Source organism: Amphibalanus amphitrite, unplaced genomic scaffold (genome assembly GCF_019059575.1).
Source record: "Amphibalanus amphitrite isolate SeventyFive unplaced genomic scaffold, NRLGWU_Aamphi_draft 001741F_arrow, whole genome shotgun sequence".
In the NCBI taxonomy this organism is placed as follows: Eukaryota; Metazoa; Arthropoda; class Thecostraca; order Balanomorpha; family Balanidae; genus Amphibalanus; species Amphibalanus amphitrite.
This window is the reverse complement of record NW_024883234.1, coordinates 58193-78486: the sequence shown is the minus strand read 5'-3', so window position 1 is coordinate 78486 and position 20294 is coordinate 58193. Positions and strand designations below refer to the sequence as shown.

At 49.5% G+C, this 20294-nt stretch overlaps 1 protein-coding gene across 1 annotated transcript in view; it reads right to left on the bottom strand.

Annotated features, from left to right (window-relative positions):
* Window positions 1-20294, bottom strand: part of LOC122374930 — a 40876-nt gene that overhangs the window by 7850 nt on the left and 12732 nt on the right. Inside the window, exons 3-5 of the mRNA XM_043353996.1 lie at window positions 2209-2355; window positions 1354-1494; window positions 836-964 (exon numbers count right to left, since the gene is read on the bottom strand). Of these exons, the coding sequence (XP_043209931.1) occupies window positions 836-964; window positions 1354-1494; window positions 2209-2355 (417 nt within the window). The remainder of the gene's footprint in view (window positions 1-835; window positions 965-1353; window positions 1495-2208; window positions 2356-20294) is intronic.

The following is a 20294-nucleotide window of genomic DNA, read 5'->3' as shown; positions in this document are numbered from 1 at the left end:
GAGAGGGGAGAATACATATATGCGAGGCGAGGACACCGTCTCTTCCTATATTAAAAGCAAGGCAAAATATCACCGCGCGGCGCGCACGATGCATAACCTCGACAGCGTGAACACTTTCCGCAGCGACATGTGACGTGGTAAAGTGGCGGAGAAGTTGGCACTGAAAGAGGGCTGAGTGAATGTCCGCTGCAAGTTATAATCCAAGAACGAAGAATACTGCCGTCTTTATCCAACCTAGCATTTTGACTGAACTACATCGTCTATCATCAACGGCAACAATATTGGCGACGACAGCTCCATTATATTTTTATGTTGCGGTCTTCGCAAGCTGGCCTTGCGGGACGAACTGGAAAAGTTGGGGAACGAGCTGGCCTTACAGCCCTTGAAGTGCTCTTTTCAGTTCAGTCCCACTCTATGTCGTTTTTATACGTGATTCACGATGTCAGCATTTCGTTCCTCACCACAGACCCTGACACCTAAATTCTGCACTGGTTTAGTTGCGGGATCTCTACAGCAGCGCTCCTGTTCTCTGCTGTCGCCATCGACTGTGCCCCCTCCCCGCCCCCACCTGTTCCCCGGTGGTTATTGCGCTAACGATGCTATCGTCATCTGCCTCTAATTAACCCAGCGGCTCGGCGGCCGGCGCGCCGTCCCATTTTCTCCCGTTTATCTGACGGCCGCGCGGCGCCGACGGTATCGAAAGCGACATCGTCGTCAGAGGCATCGATCCCCTGGCGAACGGCGTGCTGGTGGGTCACAATCGCCGGTCGCCGCCGCCGCCGCCGCCGCCGCCCCCGCCCCGGTCCGGCCCGCCGCGCCGAGAGCTGTTACTCGCCTCTGCTCCGAGCTGCTGCGGCGCGCCGCGCCCGGTCACCTCGGGCGCTCCCCGGCCGGCAGCAGCGTGCAGCTTACGGAGCCAGTCGCTCAGTTCAGCGGCCGAGTCGGCGGCGAAAACGTGCCGGGCCTGGGGAGCAGCGGGAGGGCACGGGAGGGGAGGGAGGGAGGTGAGCGCTGGCCGCCGTCTCCTGAAATCAATGCACCGCTACGAGACTCGACAGGCCGACCGCTGAATGAGCTTCGACTGCCAGTCCGGCTCGCCACCGCAGTCGGGCCGTTTCATGGGATGAATTTCGAGAAGCCGAGCCTTGTAAATTCACCAGAACTGGGTCAGGCGACACACGGATATTTCAGCATGTCTTAGTAAAATGAATGCCGAAATATATCAAATTGAACTCTGTCGCTGCGTCGCTCGGCTCCACAGAGAATTCATGGCACGGCACATCAATAAAACAACCGGGCTTCTTGGACCAGCCACCGGACTCCCCTCACTTCCAACCGCTCCCAGTAACCCACCACCTCGTTCGTAGTGCCCTCGGGTCGAGAGAGCACGAAGGCGTGGGTCGTCTTCTTCGTCTGTTTCTGCGTCATCTCCTTGCATTGTGAGAACACGGAGAGCTCGATGTGACCAACCGGCCTCTCGGGGCCGGAGTCTCCCTGAAAACGAACGCCGTCAGTGCAACCGATAGCAGCAACACCACTGCGAGCAACGACCTCAGCCAAAATGGCATTGAACTAATTAACTCAAAAATATTACCAAGCACTCAGCAGATAATCATATCCAATCGCGGCTTTCATGAAGAAAGCTTCATGGATTGGTTGAAATAATTTTATGTGTGCCCGGGTAATCTTTTTTATATGTATTTTACTGTGGTCTAAAGGTAAAAAGTCAGCTCGATAGCCATAATATTATCTCTCAGCCTGTAAAGAGTTTATCACGACACATCCACTTCATTTAACGAATAGCCCATCCTCCCCAAAACTACAACAGGAACGAAAAGGTCAGCCTTCCTGATGCCTGGTAAGGTCAAAGACCGATAAAAGGTTAAGGCGATATACCATCATCCCATTACAGTTTAGGTAAGAGTTAAGTAGGGACATGATCCATAAACGGTAACACTAAGCGTGCTCCAGAAAGTCCCCTGCAAGCTGTGCTGAAGAATATCCCTATTGATAATAAGCCAAAGAATAAAAGGCAAGGAGCAAGACGCAAAAAAGCACAAAAAACAATGAGCTGTAATAAAAGGCAATGAACACTTGAGCCCCGAGTACCTGGGTTTTGTAGATGTAGACGATAGAGTGTCGTGTTGGTGAAGTGTACGTACCTCGGTTTTGTACAGATAGATGTAGACGTTCGTGAGCTGTACGTACCTCGGTTTTGTAGATGTAGAGTGTGGTGTTGGTGAGCACACACAGCCTCTTTTTCCAGCAGCGCGGGTAGAGCCGTCCCCGGGAGCTGAGTTTCAGCAGCTGCCCCGTCTTCAGCACATTGCGCAGGGCGGACGCCGGGGGGATGTTCTGCGGGCGAGAGCGAGCTGTGAGCTGTGAGCACTCAGCACGAGGGCACATCTGTGACCACTCAGCAGCACACGCCGAGTGTGAGTGCTGAGAACGCAGCGTCCATCGAGCTAACAGCGTGTGAGCTAGATGGACGCTGCGTGGCATGCCGTGAATGTTTGCGAAAACAGCCCGTTCTTGGTTGGCATGCATTTATGCATTGATTTTATAATTGTGGTTTGAATGATCGGAAGGGTGGTGCTGGATCTGGGTATCCGCTAAGTATAGGTAGACTGTTGTAGCGTGGCAGCACGAGAGTCGAACGAGTTTTGTCATTAACATCACCATTTATACTTTTGATGGTGGAATTAAATTCAATGATATTCGCAAACGTCTAGAGCACCCAGACGTAATTAAGCATAATCTGTCATTTTGTGGCATCTCGATGTTTTGATTTATGTTTTCCGTCAGCGGCCTGTTTAATTAGAGCAGCCAACATTAGCGGCAACTAATGGAGGCGGGCCATATGAGCCCGGGTGGCATATTAAATGCCTTTAGCACTTAAATACATCGAGGCGAGCGCAGCCCAACAGCCGCCTTTTGAGGCGGCCCGTCCGTCACTTGGACGGCAGTTGTTCATTCGACGACTCTACTGGAGACCAGTTTCACAGCAGAACGGTGAGATTAACTGTCCGTAATCGTCATCGCCAGATGCCAGAAAGGAGCAAAAGCTGCTGGCTTCATAAAATCGAAGCCCACATACGGTGAAAAGTTGAAAAGGGAACCATTCTTACCAGAATCATAAACGGGCATGGGCAATGGACATATCAATACGTTTTCGTAACTCGGCAGTTGACAATAAAATACATAGGACATACCTACTCATATGCAGAGCAATGCTATGTAGCGTTATGTTCATGTAGCACGCTACATCTTGAACATTTAACGTAATATCTTTTCGGCACGGCTCGGTCTGGCAGTCCCCCCCCCCCCCCTCGCAGTCCGGTCACAGGCCTAGCCCTCCATTCACACACCCGTCGCTGCTACCGGGTGACGCACAGCTGAGCGGAGCGCTGCTGCTGCGCTCTCCTCCCCTCTCATTATTATCATCATTATCTCATTATTATCCTCTCATTATCTCCTCCCCGCTCTCCTCCCCTCCCCCGTCACCAGGCCCGCCATCCCCATTCAGCACTTTTCCCCAACTCCTTCAACGAGCACTGTCCGTGAGAATAGCCCGCAGTAGACACATCTGCGAGAAGACGATGCCGGTCACATCAGTACGAACCGCCGAGACACAGCTGAGTCAACAAGCTACGTCAGGACTGCGGCCGGCGGCGGCGGCGAGCGAGCACGTTAAGGTACTCTGTCACTTGTCACGTACTCTGTCAGGTACCACAACAGCTGCGCCGCGCTGAGTCCCACGGTGGGAATGGCACAACCAGGAAGATCCTACGGCAAGCAAAAACGCTGTAGTTCCAGAGGTCTTCGCAATGGGCAGCCGTTAAACTCTCATTACAACGCCCGCCTATGGAGACAGCTACCGCAGGATGAGCGATCCGAGCCTCCTCAAATAACGCTGGATCAGTAAGATATGTCAACAGATCATGGAGCAGTGTCAAGGATAGATGCCGGCTGGAGCACACAGCCTCCTTTGTCGGGCACAGCAACCCAGGGTGAGTGAACCTGGCAAAACAACCGGGTGACCGACCTCACAATGGCCTCTTGAGGTAGTTCCAGAGATCCCCGCAGAGGGAGAAGGCGCTGACTTTCGGCCACACCCGGTACGGTGGGCGGAGCAAGAGTGACGTCACAGGGGCGTTGCCGGCAGACGAAACGGAAGGAAACAAAGGTTTGAATAAAATGAAATTGAAGAATCAAAATTAAAACTCGAAAATCACAAACCTGTCGGTGATTATTTTATGCCAGCGATTACTAAAATGCTAAAGCACTCAACACGAAGACGATTCGACGGTCAAAAATTGCAGACACAGAGGAGCAAGGTGACTAAACAGGACAGAGGGCGCCATCTTACGGGCCCACCCACAAGAGGAAGGCAGAGGAAGATGACGGCGCAAGGGCGTGGCAGTCACCCCCTCCCCCCAAGCTATAAAAGGGTGCACCACTAAACCAGAGAGACAGACACAGTCGAGCAGCCGAGAGTGACAGTCTGCAGCCGGAGCCGGAGACGCCATCTGGAGGCCGCCGTCAGTCCGGGGTCACCCGCGAGAAGCCTCTTCAGTTCGAGTGACCAGAGCCGGAGGACAACCGCCGACGCTTGTGTTCACGCTGAGAAGCGGAAGCGCAGAGAAACTCCAGAATGTGAGTGTTGTTGAAAAGTCTGCTCAATCCCAATCCTTGACCCCCCCCCCCCTCTGCCCAGCCTGCCGTGCCGTGACGACTGCCAAACATTTTCGGTTGCCATAAAATGCACTCTCAATTGGAATTGGAAAACTTAAATTACTTTGAACTTATTGGTCCAGACACCCTAGTAGCATGTTAGGATCTGAATTGGTGAGGTCATGTCAGAGTCGCCAGCAAACCGTTATTGTCCGTCGGAATTCACGATTAGGCCGGGAGCGAGATGCTAAAATTTGAATAAGCAGCTCATTGTCACGAACGTTGAGATTGATGACATGATGCGTGTCAGCATTGAATAACGAATATGTCTTTGTGTTTGGCCAAGCTGGTTCGTTCGATTTATGATCGGCGGTAGTCAGGTGCGATTAAGATTTGAGGTTGGAATTCGTTTGTGAAATTAAGGGTGTAGATTCGTGCTGTACTCACTAAAAGTTGCTTCGCGAAATCATTGGTAATATTGCTGAAGGAATTAATTGCGAAGTCGAAATCAATTATTGAACAGGTAAATACGGCTGACAGGGAATGTAATGTTTTAAGGTGGCGACTGATTCATGCAATCGATCTATGAATATGGCTAAGAGTTATGATTTTCGACAGATACGAATGCTTGAGCTTACGGCGGAATTTCTTCTGTTACTTAGGTGCAGAGTTGTGAGCAGTGGTTTGAGGTTGACGGTTTGACACTTTGCGACTTTAGATGGTCACTTTGCGTCATTGAAATTGCGAAATGTCGAGTAACAGGTAGATGTAGAATTGTTTGTGATTAGAACTAATATGCGACTAATATAGGTACCGATCGTTGTGCTTTTGTAGAATAAATACCAGAAAGGACCATCTTTGTTGGGGAACGATTAAATGGGACAGGAATTTAATTTAAAAAAAAAAAAACAAACTTACGTGGAATGGAGCTGATGAGATGTCGAACAGGGAGATATTGCAGCAATATTTTACCAGATTCACACTCACTGACACATCCGGTGAATCTACCCGGCCAGAAGAGACAACACACACGAGCACTGTACCGCGAGTGTTGACGCGCCCATAACGGCGTGACTGTGACTGACGGTGTCGACACGGCGCCGGCCGGCGGCCGTGGTATTCGTCGTCCCCGACGCGGGCGTTGAGCCGCCAGAGGGCGCGAGGAGCAGCCACAACAGGGGCAGTGGGTTAGCCGTAATTGGGGCGCGTGCGGTAGGTGAAGGTCATCGTATAGAAACATGGTTAGTTGTGGAAAGTTGCAACGGGATAAGAACGTAAACAGTTAATGCATAATTTTAAATATGACATGCTATATGATATCTAGGACTGCAGTTCGTTTGATGTGCATTGGTTACTGCTGATAGGATGATTTAAATTAGATTTTCTATGAAAGGCTAGGGACCCCTATGACAATGTTCTGGCACTCTATAAAGATAATTTGTATAGGTAACTAGTAGCCCATCAGAAGCTATCGAACGAGTTTCAATGAGTCATTTCCGTTTGAGCATTCAGTAATTCACTATGATACGGTGGATCACAACCAGACGGCAGATCGGTGCGTACTAATTGGTTCTAGATCATCTGATTAAATCAAGAGCGGTTCAAGGTCTACTAGGATTGTATACGAGAACTGATGGTTGGATTCACGTGTGCAGCAGAATTTATGACTTGAGATTACGATTTGGTTTGGATAAATAATGCGTTTCTGTTATTCGCGTTCTTGCGAGTTAGCGCCCATAATTACTCCACCAATATTGGCACAGGGCATTGTGAGGCACAGACGGCTTGTTGCCCGTCTCCTATGGCGTAATGTTTACCAGCATGACTGTATGAGACACAGATGCACTTCTCTAAACCCACGTCCAGACCGGAATAATAAGAGGGACCCACCGTCACGTACGCAGGGCATATGCACGTTTTCCGCCAGTGGTACCGGCCACTGTTAATTTTCCCGCTTAGGTAACACTGTGTGAGAAGGCAGTGAGAGGTTTCTACGGCAGGGGGAAGGGGAAGATTGGCACAGTGTGCAGTGGAGAGTAAGTTATGCCAAAGGCAAGAAGCCGAGGGTCAGGGGTGAGTCACCCAAAAGTGCGGATAAGGCGAGCCGTAGTGTCCCGAATAAGTCCTCATACTTATTTTGTAAAGGTACCTTAATCGGTACTGGACAGCCTCAGGGGAGGGAAGAATGTACTCCAGGACACGTAAGGCCTTGAAGAGTAAATCCCATGGTTTAAGGAGAGTTCCTGAGGAGAGTTCCAGGATATGAACGGTGGTCCCTGGGTCGTGAACGGAGGTGTTACACGCGGACCGGAAGAGGGCATAGGTAATCTCTCCCGGATAGAGAGATAAGTCGGATATAAATCGTGTATGTGTGTACCAGAGGTCGACAAAATTCATGGAGTTTCTCCGACTACCTGCCAATTTTCTCCAGGCTTTTCTTCGCGATTGTGAGAAATGATGAATTTGGATACCTATCCACGCAACCCAAAACACTGGTATACGGCAGTCATAAGCTCTTGTTACACTGCCAAATTTTGGTACACGAATGTGCACGAATGTGCAGGTCATCCTATGTCGCGGACCGATTCGGGATCTTTCTTCCCCGGTCTTGGCATTTCGCAGACTATTCGGTGTCCACCGCGCGACTTTTACGGCTCGTCACGACCGCCACAAATTTTTCATGAAAAATGAAAATTTCGTGGCCGTTCTCCGAACTTGTGATAAACGAATATAATCACCAAACAGTCGCCGAGTCGGCGCCGACATATCGCTGCGTGCGCCGACTTGTTGCCAAGGTATCGCCGACTATTCGCCACAGATGAGTGCCAATGATGTAAAATACAATACAATATAATACAATACAATACGCGCACGCAGTCCTCTGCCGACTGAAACCCGGGTGTGTTTTGCTCCTGCGAGTCCCCCCCCCCCCAACCCCTACCTTCCCCGCGGCCAGCGCCGGCCTCCTGCCCTCCTGCCCCGCGTCTCATCTCCCCTTTTTCCTAGTCCCCCTACCCACTCCCTCCCTCCCTCACCGCGCGTCGCTGTCGGGCCCTTAGCAGGGGTCGGCAACCTACGGCCCGCGGGCCGGATCCGGCCCGCGGCTGGCATCAGTAACTAACATTGTGTTCCGGTCCGTTGCTCCTGCGCGTGATTGTAACAAATTGTGACCATGCTCCGGCCCGCCGGTTGCTTCCAAATCACATGTAAGGCCCCCATCCAAAAAAGGTTGCCGACCCCTGCCTTAGCGTCTTTGCCGCTAAGGTGGCTATTTCCCGTTATTGAGACTTTTCCTTGTATTTGAAGAAATTCCTTCAGATTCGCAATAAACATCGCAAGAATTAGCGACCATTATTGATAAATCTCAACTATTTTTCTCTTGTCTCAAGAGTTTGGCAGCTGAAGAAAACAAAGCGGTCGACAAAAACACCACTTTCTCCGACTGCCAATAAGAGCGATATTTGGTTATGAATTGGTAGGGAAACCGACCTAATAGGCACAGAGTTGCTTCTGACCGGATCAGACCAGCTCTGACTAGGGAGAAAGTGGAGAAATGGTAGAAAACTGTCATCACTAATTTGTTACTCGTGCTGTTGTTAGTCGATGACATAGGTGTATGGATGTAACAATGCTGGCTTTGCTAATCTTAGAATTTCTTCCAAGTTCCATGATATTTTCTTCTTTATGTGATTTTCGCTCGCTTATTTTTCTCTGACTAGGGTCAGATGGTCAGAGATTTTATCGACCTCTGGTGTGTACCATAAGTCTATCGGACGTGTAGTGAATCCCATAAATTAGTAGGGTGGATATTTGTGCAATTATTCTGGACGGCCCTGCGATAAGTATCTTTGTCGCCGGTTAGCGGAGCATGCATATGGATTTCGGAAAGAGACATTTATCTCGCCGGGGAGACCATGGTTTGTAAGACGCCTAACACTATCGGAGGGAATTTCGGGGGCTACCAATTAAATTTGGGTGAATACATGAAATGCGAACGTAATGCGAGCAAGGGTGTGAGAATGATGACACATGAATCTTAGAGTAAGGCCGATAGGAATTTGGTAGAATTCGGTTACGGCAGTCGAACAAATGATTCTCGAGGGCAACTAAACTAGCAACGCTAATACGAACTAAGTGGGCAATTTTCGTAATGGGGAGGCCAGTGATATAGGAATGGGTGACTGGACGAATGATCACATTCAATTAATCAATGTAATTACCACCCATAAGTTTTGCAGTGGTCATCGGGACTTCGAATGCCCTGTCCTTCACCTGCCCATCTGTGCCGCAAACCCAGCTGATCGGATCCCGTCATCCCTAATCCGAGCAGTGAAGAAGCATCTCGTGCATCATGGTCTATACAATGAACAGAATCATCAAGCCTCTAAATTAAAAAGCATCTTCCATCAGATGTATTTGTACGCAAGGTGGAGATCTACATCTCTATCAGGTGGATATAGACTTACATCTTTATCACTACCTGGATCTCTCTCTAGATCTCTCTCGGGATCTCTTCAACGACTCTCAAGCTCCCCTGTGTCACCAGCTCTACTATCGAGTCATTACAGCAGCAAAGTGTTCTCTCTTCGGCTACAACAGCCAAATGACAGTGGACCGCGGTGATTGATGAACCTCAAGATGCAGTTTTCTTTCTTTTTCTTTCTTTCCCTTGCTACAAATGGCGCCCAAAAACGTGGGGCTTTGATAATTCTCAAATTGTGAAGCTGGTAGACTGGCACAAGCCGCCGAACCCGAAATTGATGAATTGAAAGTCAACCGTATGGAGGAGAGGAAGAAGTTGAAGAATAGAGCAGGTGTTAGAAATACTGGCAGCAGTGGAAATGAGCGTGCTGCAAGGGTCGACGTGAAGAAATACTAGGATGAGCTAAAGAAAGCTGTGTGAAGATGATGAAGCTTATGATGGTGGCTGATGACAGGGAAGTTGAAGAATTGAGCATGTGTTCGAAATACTGGCAGCAGTGGAAATGAGCTTGCTGCAGGGGTCGACGTGAAGGAAGAGGATGAGCTAAAGAAAGCTGTGTGAAGATGATGAAGCTTATGATGGCGGCTGATGAGAGGAAGTGGTTTAACGAATACTGAAACGGACATAGAAGAAGTTGTTGAAGATAAGATAAGGAAATGAAGCTGTCTCATGAAACAAAGGATCAGACTAATACAGAAGACAGGCCGAAAATGAAACTTGACAATTGTTTGCATCAGCATATCAATTCTTCTGCGTTTTGGTGTACAACAAGTCCAAGTCACGGTCAGCTGCTGTATTGCAAAGGAGAGCTCGAACTTTCTAGATTATTGAGGATAAAAGGACAGCAATATCAAAAGCAGAAGAGGAAGAAGAACAGGCGGAATGCTCGTGTTGTACTGAATCAAAATCAAACACGGTCGTCTTCACAACACAGCCAAGGCGATTATCATGTTGGTGAACGAGGAGAGGGTGCCAGGATGCTGCAAGACCAACTGCCAAACGATCCATTCAGATGGGCTACTGCAGAGATCACCCACCTGGGCTGCTGCGACGGCTGTCACCTGGTCCGCCGAAAGGTCGCTACCTGAGCTGCCACGGAGGTCACCTGTGCTGCCACGGAGGATGCATTGCCTCGCGTGCTGCCTCGGAGGTCACTCACCTGAGCGGCCGCGGAAGTCGCCTACCTGAGCTGCCACGGAGGTTGTCACCGGGTCTGCCACGAAGGTCACCTACCCGGGCTGCCATGGAGGTCACCCACTTGAGCTGCCGCGGAAGTCGCATACCTGAGCTGCCACGGATGTCACCTGTGCTGCCACGGAGGATGCATTGCCCTCGCGTGCTGCCCCGGGGGTCACTCAACTGAGCTGCCGCGAAAGTCGCCTACCTGAGCTGCCACGGGGGATGCATTGCCATCGCGTGCTGCCTCGGGGGTCACTCACCTGAGCTGCCGCGGAAGTCACCTACCTGGGCTGCCACGGAAGTCGCCTACCTGAGCTACAACGGAGGCTGTCACGGGTCTGCCACGATGGTCACCCAACCGGGCTGCCACGGGGATGCATTGCCCTCGCGTGCTGCCTCGGGGGTCACCCACCTGAGCTGCCATGGAGGTCGCTCACCTGAGCTGCCACGAAGCCTGCCACCCGGGCGGCCACGGAGGTCGCGGCAGGGCCGGCCATGGAGGTCGCCTACCCGGACTGCCACGGAGGTGTCATCCACCTGGGCTGCCACGTAGGCTGCCCACACGGGCCGCCGTGCAAGCTGCCCACCCGGGCTGCCATGGAGGCCGCCACCCGGGCCGCCATAAAGGCTGCCCACCCGGGCTGCCATGGAGGCCGCCACCCGAACTGCTGTGGAGGCCGCCCACCTGGGCTGCCATAGAGGTCTTCACCCTCCTGAGAAGCCGCTTACCGGACGACAACCGACGACATCGGGCTAACCAAAGTGGTTGGTGCCCGTGACCCGGATCTGGTGAACGACAAACTGAGGTGGGGACGAGGAACAACAGGTGCGTGTGTGTACTGTACTAGGTATACGATGTCATGTTGTAGGCGTTGCTGAAGATCAGATGATTGTGTAGATTTAGATGAGTAAGGGGTGTGACTTTTTTGTATGAGTTGCGAGGACGCAACTAGGGTTGTTTGGACTGAAGATGTAGCACGCTACATCTTGAACATTTAACGTAATATCTTTTCGGCACGGCTCGGTCTGGCAGTCCCCCCCCCCTCGCAGTCCGGTCACAGGCCTAGCCCTCCATTCACACACCCGTCGCTGCTACCGGGTGACGCACAGCTGAGCGGAGCGCTGCTGCTGCGCTCTCCTCCCCTCTCATTATTCACTACCCCCCCCCCCGTCACCAGGCCCGCCATCCCCATTCAGCACTTTTCCCCAACTCCTTCAACGAGCACTGTCCGTGAGAATAGCCCGCAGTAGACACATCTGCGAGAAGACGATGCCGGTCACATCAGTACGAACCGCCGAGACACAGCTGAGTCAACAAGCTACGTCAAGACTGCGGCCGGCGGCGGCGGCGAGCGAGCACGTTAAGGTACTCTGTCACTTGTCACGTACTCTGTCAGGTACCACAACAGCTGCGCCGCGCTGAGTCCCACGGTGGGAATGGCACAACCAGGAAGATCCTACGGCAAGCAAAAACGCTGTAGTTCCAGAGGTCTTCGCAATGGGCAGCCGTTAAACTCTCATTACAACGCCCGCCTATGGAGACAGCTACCGCAGGATGAGCGATCCGAGCCTCCTCAAATAACGCTGGATCAGTAAGATATGTCAACAGATCATGGAGCAGTGTCAAGGATAGATGCCGGCTGGAGCACACAGCCTCCTTTGTCGGGCACAGCAACCCAGGGTGAGTGAACCTGGCAAAACAACCGGGTGACCGACCTCACAATGGCCTCATGAGGTAGTTCCAGAGATCCCCGCAGAGGGAGAAGGCGCTGACTTTCGGCCACACCCGGTACGGTGGGCGGAGCAAGAGTGACGTCACAGGGGCGTTGCCGGCAGACGAAACGGAAGGAAACAAAGGTTTGAATAAAATGAAATTGAAGAATCAAAATTAAAACTCGAAAATCACAAACCTGTCGGTGATTATTTTATGCCAGCGATTACTAAAATGCTAAAGCACTCAACACGAAGACGATTCGACGGTCAAAAATTGCAGACACAGAGGAGCAAGGTGACTAAACAGGACAGAGGGCGCCATCTTACGGGCCCACCCACAAGAGGAAGGCAGAGGAAGATGACGGCGCAAGGGCGTGGCAGTCAGTCACCCCCTCCCCCCAAGCTATAAAAGGGTGCACCACTAAACCAGAGAGACAGACACAGTCGAGCAGCCGAGAGTGACAGTCTGCAGCCGGAGCCGGAGACGCCATCTGGAGGCCGCCGTCAGTCCGGGGTCACCCGCGAGAAGCCTCTTCAGTTCGAGTGACCAGAGCCGGAGGACAACCGCCGACGCTTGTGTTCACGCTGAGAAGCGGAAGCGCAGAGAAACTCCAGAATGTGAGTGTTGTTGAAAAGTCTGCTCAATCCCAATCCTTGACCCCCCCCCCCTCTGCCCAGCCTGCCGTGCCGTGACGACTGCCAAACATTTTCGGTTGCCATAAAATGCACTCTCAATTGGAATTGGAAAACTTAAATTACTTTGAACTTATTGGTCCAGACACCCTAGTAGCATGTTAGGATCTGAATTGGTGAGGTCATGTCAGAGTCGCCAGCAAACCGTTATTGTCCGTCGGAATTCACGATTAGGCCGGGAGCGAGATGCTAAAATTTGAATAAGCAGCTCATTGTCACGAACGTTGAGATTGATGACATGATGCGTGTCAGCATTGAATAACGAATATGTCTTTGTGTTTGGCCAAGCTGGTTCGTTCGATTTATGATCGGCGGTAGTCAGGTGCGATTAAGATTTGAGGTTGGAATTCGTTTGTGAAATTAAGGGTGTAGATTCGTGCTGTACTCACTAAAAGTTGCTTCGCGAAATCATTGGTAATATTGCTGAAGGAATTAATTGCGAAGTCGAAATCAATTATTGAACAGGTAAATACGGTTGACAGCTGGAATGTAATGTTTTAAGGTGGCGACTGATTCATGCAATCGATCTATGAATATGGCTAAGAGTTATGATTTTCGACAGATACGAATGCTTGAGCTTACGGCGGAATTTCTTCTGTTACTTAGGTGCAGAGTTGTGAGCAGTGGTTTGAGGTTGACGGTTTGACACTTTGCGACTTTAGATGGTCACTTTGCGTCATTGAAATTGCGAAATGTCGAGTAACAGGTAGATGTAGAATTGTTTGTGATTAGAACTAATATGCGACTAATATAGGTACCGATCGTTGTGCTTTTGTAGAATAAATACCAGAAAGGACCATCTTTGTTGGGGAACGATTAAATGGGACAGGAATTTAATTTAAAAAAAAAACTTACGTGGAATGGAGCTGATGAGATGTCGAACAGGGAGATATTGCAGCAATATTTTACCAGATTCACACTCACTGACACATCCGGTGAATCTACCCGGCCAGAAGAGACAACACACACGAGCACTGTACCGCGAGTGTTGACGCGCCCATAACGGCGTGACTGTGACTGACGGTGTCGACGCGGCGCCGGCCGGCGGCCGTGGTATTCGTCGTCCCCGACGCGGGCGTTGAGCCGCCAGAGGGCGCGAGGAGCAGCCACAACAGGGGCAGTGGGTTAGCCGTAATTGGGGCGCGTGCGGTAGGTGAAGGTCATCGTATAGAAACATGGTTAGTTGTGGAAAGTTGCAACGGGATAAGAACGTAAACAGTTAATGCATAATTTTAAATATGACATGCTATATGATATCTAGGACTGCAGTTCGTTTGATGTGCATTGGTTACTGCTGATAGGATGATTTAAATTAGATTTTCTATGAAAGGCTAGGGACCCCTATGACAATGTTCTGGCACTCTATAAAGATAATTTGTATAGGTAACTAGTAGCCCATCAGAAGCTATCGAACGAGTTTCAATGAGTCATTTCCGTTTGAGCATTCAGTAATTCACTATGATACGGTGGATCACAACCAGACGGCAGATCGGTGCGTACTAATTGGTTCTAGATCATCTGATTAAATCAAGAGCGGTTCAAGGTCTACTAGGATTGTATACGAGAACTGATGGTTGGATTCACGTGTGCAGCAGAATTTATGACTTGAGATTACGATTTGGTTTGGATAAATAATGCGTTTCTGTTATTCGCGTTCTTGCGAGTTAGCGCCAATAATTACTCCACCAATATTGGCACAGGGCATTGTGAGGCACAGACGGCTTGTTGCCCGTCTCCTATGGCGTAATGTTTACCAGCATGACTGTATGAGACACAGATGCACTTCTCTAAACCCACGTCCAGACCGGAATAATAAGAGGGACCCACCGTCACGTACGCAGGGCATATGCACGTTTTCCGCCAGTGGTACCGGCCACTGTTAATTTTCCCGCTTAGGTAACACTGTGTGAGAAGGCAGTGAGAGGTTTCTACGGCAGGGGGAAGGGGAAGATTGGCACAGTGTGCAGTGGAGAGTAAGTTATGCCAAAGGCAAGAAGCCGAGGGTCAGGGGTGAGTCACCCAAAAGTGCGGATAAGGCGAGCCGTAGTGTCCCGAATAAGTCCTCATACTTATTTTGTAAAGGTACCTTAATCGGTACTGGACAGCCTCAGGGGAGGGAAGAATGTACTCCAGGACACGTAAGGCCTTGAAGAGTAAATCCCATGGTTTAAGGAGAGTTCCTGAGGAGAGTTCCAGGATATGAACGGTGGTCCCTGGGTCGTGAACGGAGGTGTTACACGCGGACCGGAAGAGGGCATAGGTAATCTCTCCCGGATAGAGAGATAAGTCGGATATAAATCGTGTATGTGTGTACCATAAGTCTATCGGACGTGTAGTGAATCCCATAAATTAGTAGGGTGGATATTTGTGCAATTATTCTGGACGGCCCTGCGATAAGTATCTTTGTCGCCGGTTAGCGGAGCATGCATATGGATTTCGGAAAGAGACATTTATCTCGCCGGGGAGACCATGGTTTGTAAGACGCCTAACACTATCGGAGGGAATTTCGGGGGCTACCAATTAAATTTGGGTGAATACATGAAATGCGAACGTAATGCGAGCAAGGGTGTGAGAATGATGACGCATGAATCTTAGAGTAAGGCCGATAGGAATTTGGTAGAATTCGGTTACGGCAGTCGAACAAATGATTCTCGAGGGCAACTAAACTAGCAACGCTAATACGAACTAAGTGGGCAATTTTCGTAATGGGGAGGCCAGTGATATAGGAATGGGTGACTGGACGAATGATCACATTCAATTAATCAATGTAATTACCACCCATAAGTTTTGCAGTGGTCATCGGGACTTCGAATGCGCTGTCCTTCACCTGCCCATCTGTGCCGCAAACCCAGCTGATCGGATCCCGTCATCCCTAATCCGAGCAGTGAAGAAGCATCTCGTGCATCATGGTCTATACAATGAACAGAATCATCAAGCCTCTAAATTAAAAAGCATCTTCCATCAGATGTATTTGTACGCAAGGTGGAGATCTACATCTCTATCAGGTGGATATAGACTTACATCTTTATCACTACCTGGATCTCTCTCTAGATCTCTCTCGGGATCTCTTCAACGACTCTCAAGCTCCCCTGTGTCACCAGCTCTACTATCGAGTCATTACAGCAGCAAAGTGTTCTCTCTTCGGCTACAACAGCCAAATGACAGTGGACCGCGGTGATTGATGAACCTCAAGATGCAGTTTTCTTTCTTTTTCTTTCTTTCCCTTGCTACATTCATTTCCTTACTAAATTGTACAGGCTAAAAAGTGATTATGGTTGAATCAAAAAAGGTGTTCGGTGCAATGTCATTTGATTCGTCGAACTGATTTTGAATAGAATCATCGACCTGCGACTAGACCATGAGTCATGACTGTGTAGCCGATGGATATCCCTACCTAAAACATTTACATTGTATTGTATTGTAGGTATTGTATTGAACAATCATGAGCGATCCACATTCTGAAAGTGCGTGGCGATTACTGCTCATTGGTTTTCAATAATCGTCAACGAAGTTTTGATGCTGTGAATAACTATATACCTACACATATTATACATTATTAGCGTGAAGTGCACGACACTCAACAAATTTATTTCCCATTTTGTGGAGGGCGGTGTTCTATTCGGCAGCGTTCGGTCGATCGGTGACCGTCGAGCTCGGGGGGGGGGGGGAGAGAATGGAGGACCATCGGTCCTGCGGCCGGCCTCGCCGAGTGACATCGCCACCGTCCCAGTCTAAATGGCTGATAGAGGTCCAGAAATACCCGGCCGCGCCTCCAGCCGTCCCCAGCGAGCCCTGACCGAGCCACGCCGAAATGACCGGAGCCCCACTGGAACGAGCCCCGGTCATGACATCAGCATAGATCAGACAGGAGAGAGGGGCGGGGCGGGGCGGGTAGCGAGGCTTGGAGAGGTGAATTGGGAAGGACCCATGTGAACTGACTGTCTGATATAGGCAGTGTTGTACGAGATACCTGACGAAGGACGATGCTCAGTCGTGAACAATCACCAACGCAATGAAATTCTCGAAAGGTGCAAAATGCTTTACGAAAGCCATGGGATTCGCGTCAGGCATAGACGCTTTCCAGTTTCGAGAGAGTGAACTGCTGAATATGTTTCATTCTCAATTACTTGCCTAACCGATTTTGGGAGCGAGCTACCTCCAGCACAAAATCAACACGTCAATCCAATGCTTTATCTCTACTGAGAATCGCATTGGAAGGAGCTCTTTTTCGGCACTTCTCTCTCCGAGCGCAGGCAAATATTGGCATAGAGTCAACGCAGACGACCCCTCTAACGGCCGGCTAGTTACCGATAACGGCAAATAGGATAGAGGTAGGTAAAGGCAGCGTCAGTGGCGGATATTGAAAATAACTTTCAGCATATGGATAGATGAATCAATAGACATTCGCCTGCAGGGTCGTTGAAAGCTAACGGCATAATGGCGACCGCTTAACCTTCGCCCCAGTGGGGGGGGCATATGTTACCACCCTGTCGCGTTTTTTGCGTGTGAATAAAAAACCGCGGCGCGTAGCGCCGCGCCGCTTGGAGTAGCTTTTGGTACATCAATTTTGGATAATGTGTGAAATTTTTGACCCCAGGTCATGTCAGGTCAGGTCACCAGGTCAAGTTAACTGACCAGGCCTAAAAAAATGTTTGCAATCATGTCCAGCCTGCAGTGTTTGTCAGAAAGGTTTCAAACTTGGTGGATTGCATGCTGTTATGGGCGCCTACAATTTGTATATCTCGGATTTTTTATATCCGTGACCCAAGGTCAGGTCAGTGGCGTGACCTTTCCATTACAAGTCAATGGAGAAAAACGAAAATGCCTCTAGATCCGTGTGTACGCATCGGAACAGTCCAAATATTTCAGAATCACAATGATTTAGACCACTCGTGATGACCAAGGTGTCATTTTTGCTGATAGCCTCTAGACAGGTCATCCGAGGTCACTTGAGGCTACAAACAGTTTTTTGCCAATAACTCGCGATTGGAAAGAGATAGAACGCTGGGAATGGTCTTATTGTGTTTGTCTTGTTGAGACGCATCGACTGATATGCAACATGACCTTTTCCGGTAAGGTCATGACCTTGACCTGAGGTCAAATTTTCAAGTTGACCTTTCAAGGTCAAATTATAGTTCATTCGACGCGTCTTGGCGAGGGGAACACGATTCTGGCAATAGAAATGTCGTGGCTTTTTGAAGTCGAAAGTTATTGTCGAAAACCACTTTTCGTAAAAACGGCTATTTTTGGAGTTTTTGCCCTCTGGAGGCTAAACCGTTGACCTGAGGTCAATATTGATAATAACTTTTTCAAAAGAAGAGTTCAAAAGCTATTGATTGCTCTTCCATGCGTTTTTCTAGCTACCATAGTTCATGAGATAGCGGCATGTTTTCTGAAAAATATAATGACAATAAGCAAATTTTGACCTTTGATGACCTCTGGTGACCCCAATATTGGTCTAAGGTGAAAAATGACCGAAATACTTTCAAACGGACGCATTGAGGGCTATCGACTGCTTTTTACCGCGTCTTTCTAGCCCTCTTAGTTTTTGAGTTAGAGGTGGGTGGTAACATATGCCCCCCCTCACTAGGGCGAAGTTGGCCGAGACCGCCACTGGGGCGCGGGTTAACCCGCGCCCTGCTGGGGGTCCTGGATTTCCACGCCCTGCTGGGGGGGGGGGGTGTTTGAACACCCCCCCTTCTAACTCGGCTCCTGGGCCACGTAGCGATACGCGGAAGGCGGCGTTCGAAAGAGCGTAAGAAATAATGAGGAAATTACTTCGGTCAATTTTTTGGTCAGGTCAAAGGTCAGGTCACCAGAGGTCATTGAAGGCAAAATTTCGCCGATTTCCAGGTCGAATGTCGAAAATTTCCAAGAAGCCAACGCATAACTCGGGAACCAATAGAGCTACAGCGCCGCGGAAAAGTGCATTCGATAGCCCTATTAACGCCCTTTCTGAGTAATTCTCTCAGATTTGACCTAACGTCAACGGTTTTGCCTGCAGGCGGCAAAAACTGCAAAAATAGCCGATTTTTTCGGAAACAGTTTTTCTGCAATAACTTTTGACCCAAGCCTTGTACGAGCTTACTTTCACCGGCATCGTGTTCCTCTCGTCAAGACGCATCGAATGAACTATAACTTGACCTTGAAAGGTCAGCTTGAAAATTTGACCTCAGGTCAAGGTCATGACCTGACCGGAAAGGGTCATGTTGCATATCAGTCGATCCGTATCGTCGAGCTGAACACATATAAGGCATTTTCATCGCTCTAGCATGCCTCTATCAAAAGTTATTTGCGAAAAACTGTTAGATACCATTCGTGACCTAAGATGACCTCAGGGCATAAACAAGGGTCACGGACACCATTTTCATGTTCAGTGTGTCTAAACTACTTGTAATTCGGTGTTTGGGAGTGTTTATAATGTCTTTCGTCCAAAAGAGACGCATTTCATTTTTCTCCCATTGACTTATAATGGGGAGGTCGCAAAATTGACCTGACCTTAGGTCATCGATATCAAAATTCTGAGATATACATTGTGTACATGCTATTGCTCTTAGCAATCGCTGAAAGTTTCAAAGTGATCGGTCACTCGGTGTAGCTATGACAGACATTGAAACTTTTTATGAGGTGAGGTCACTTCAAGTGACCTGGTGACCTGACCTTGAATGATCTTGGTCTGAAATTTTCACAACATGTGTAGAATTGATGTATGATAAGGTGTACCAAAAACGGCGGCGCTCCGCGCCGCCGTTTTTGAGATATTCGCGAAAAACCACAAGGGGGGGGGGGTGTTCAAACACCCCCCCCCCCAGCAGGGCGCGGGTTAATTGTCCCGAGAAGCACCATGACATAAATTAGTCATCCAAGTATGTCCATTGAATACTATGCCACCTAAATATATGCAGGCTGGCACTTCTCCATGGTTATGAGCGCTTTGGTGTGATTTGAATGCAAGATGATACAGCTCTCGGACGGAATGCTGCAATCATTCATGCAAATGCATCAAATGTAGCAAGTAGGCAGACAATTCAATTTTTAAATGGGACTTCGTGGCACACACATCGCGCCTTCTATATTGGAAACGAGTTTGAGTAATTATGTAGACATGAGCACAACAGCTGAAGCATTGGACAATCGAGCCCAAAAGTTTCATACACTGCTTATGCAATGCACATACATTCAGGGATACAGAAAACAGCGCTGTGTCACCAACGTATTAATTTCGTCTCCAAATTTCGCACGCTGACCGGCTGACCTCTGCTCGGCGGGGGCTGACTGTGTAGACCGTCTGCCTCTCCGCTGCATCCAACTCCCTCCCACCATCCGGTCGGCGACAGGCTCGGACTCGGACCGGCCGGGTGCGTATTATTTTGGCCAGGGCTCATAATGTCCAGGGTATGATGTGTCTAGTGCTCGAAATGGCCAGTGCCTTGAATTGGCCAGTGTTCATATTGTCCAGGGATTACATGGTCCAAATGTGGCCAACTGGCTGCAGATAGGGTAAATTCAAAGAGGCCAGGGTTCATAATGTCCAGGGCACGATGTGTCCATT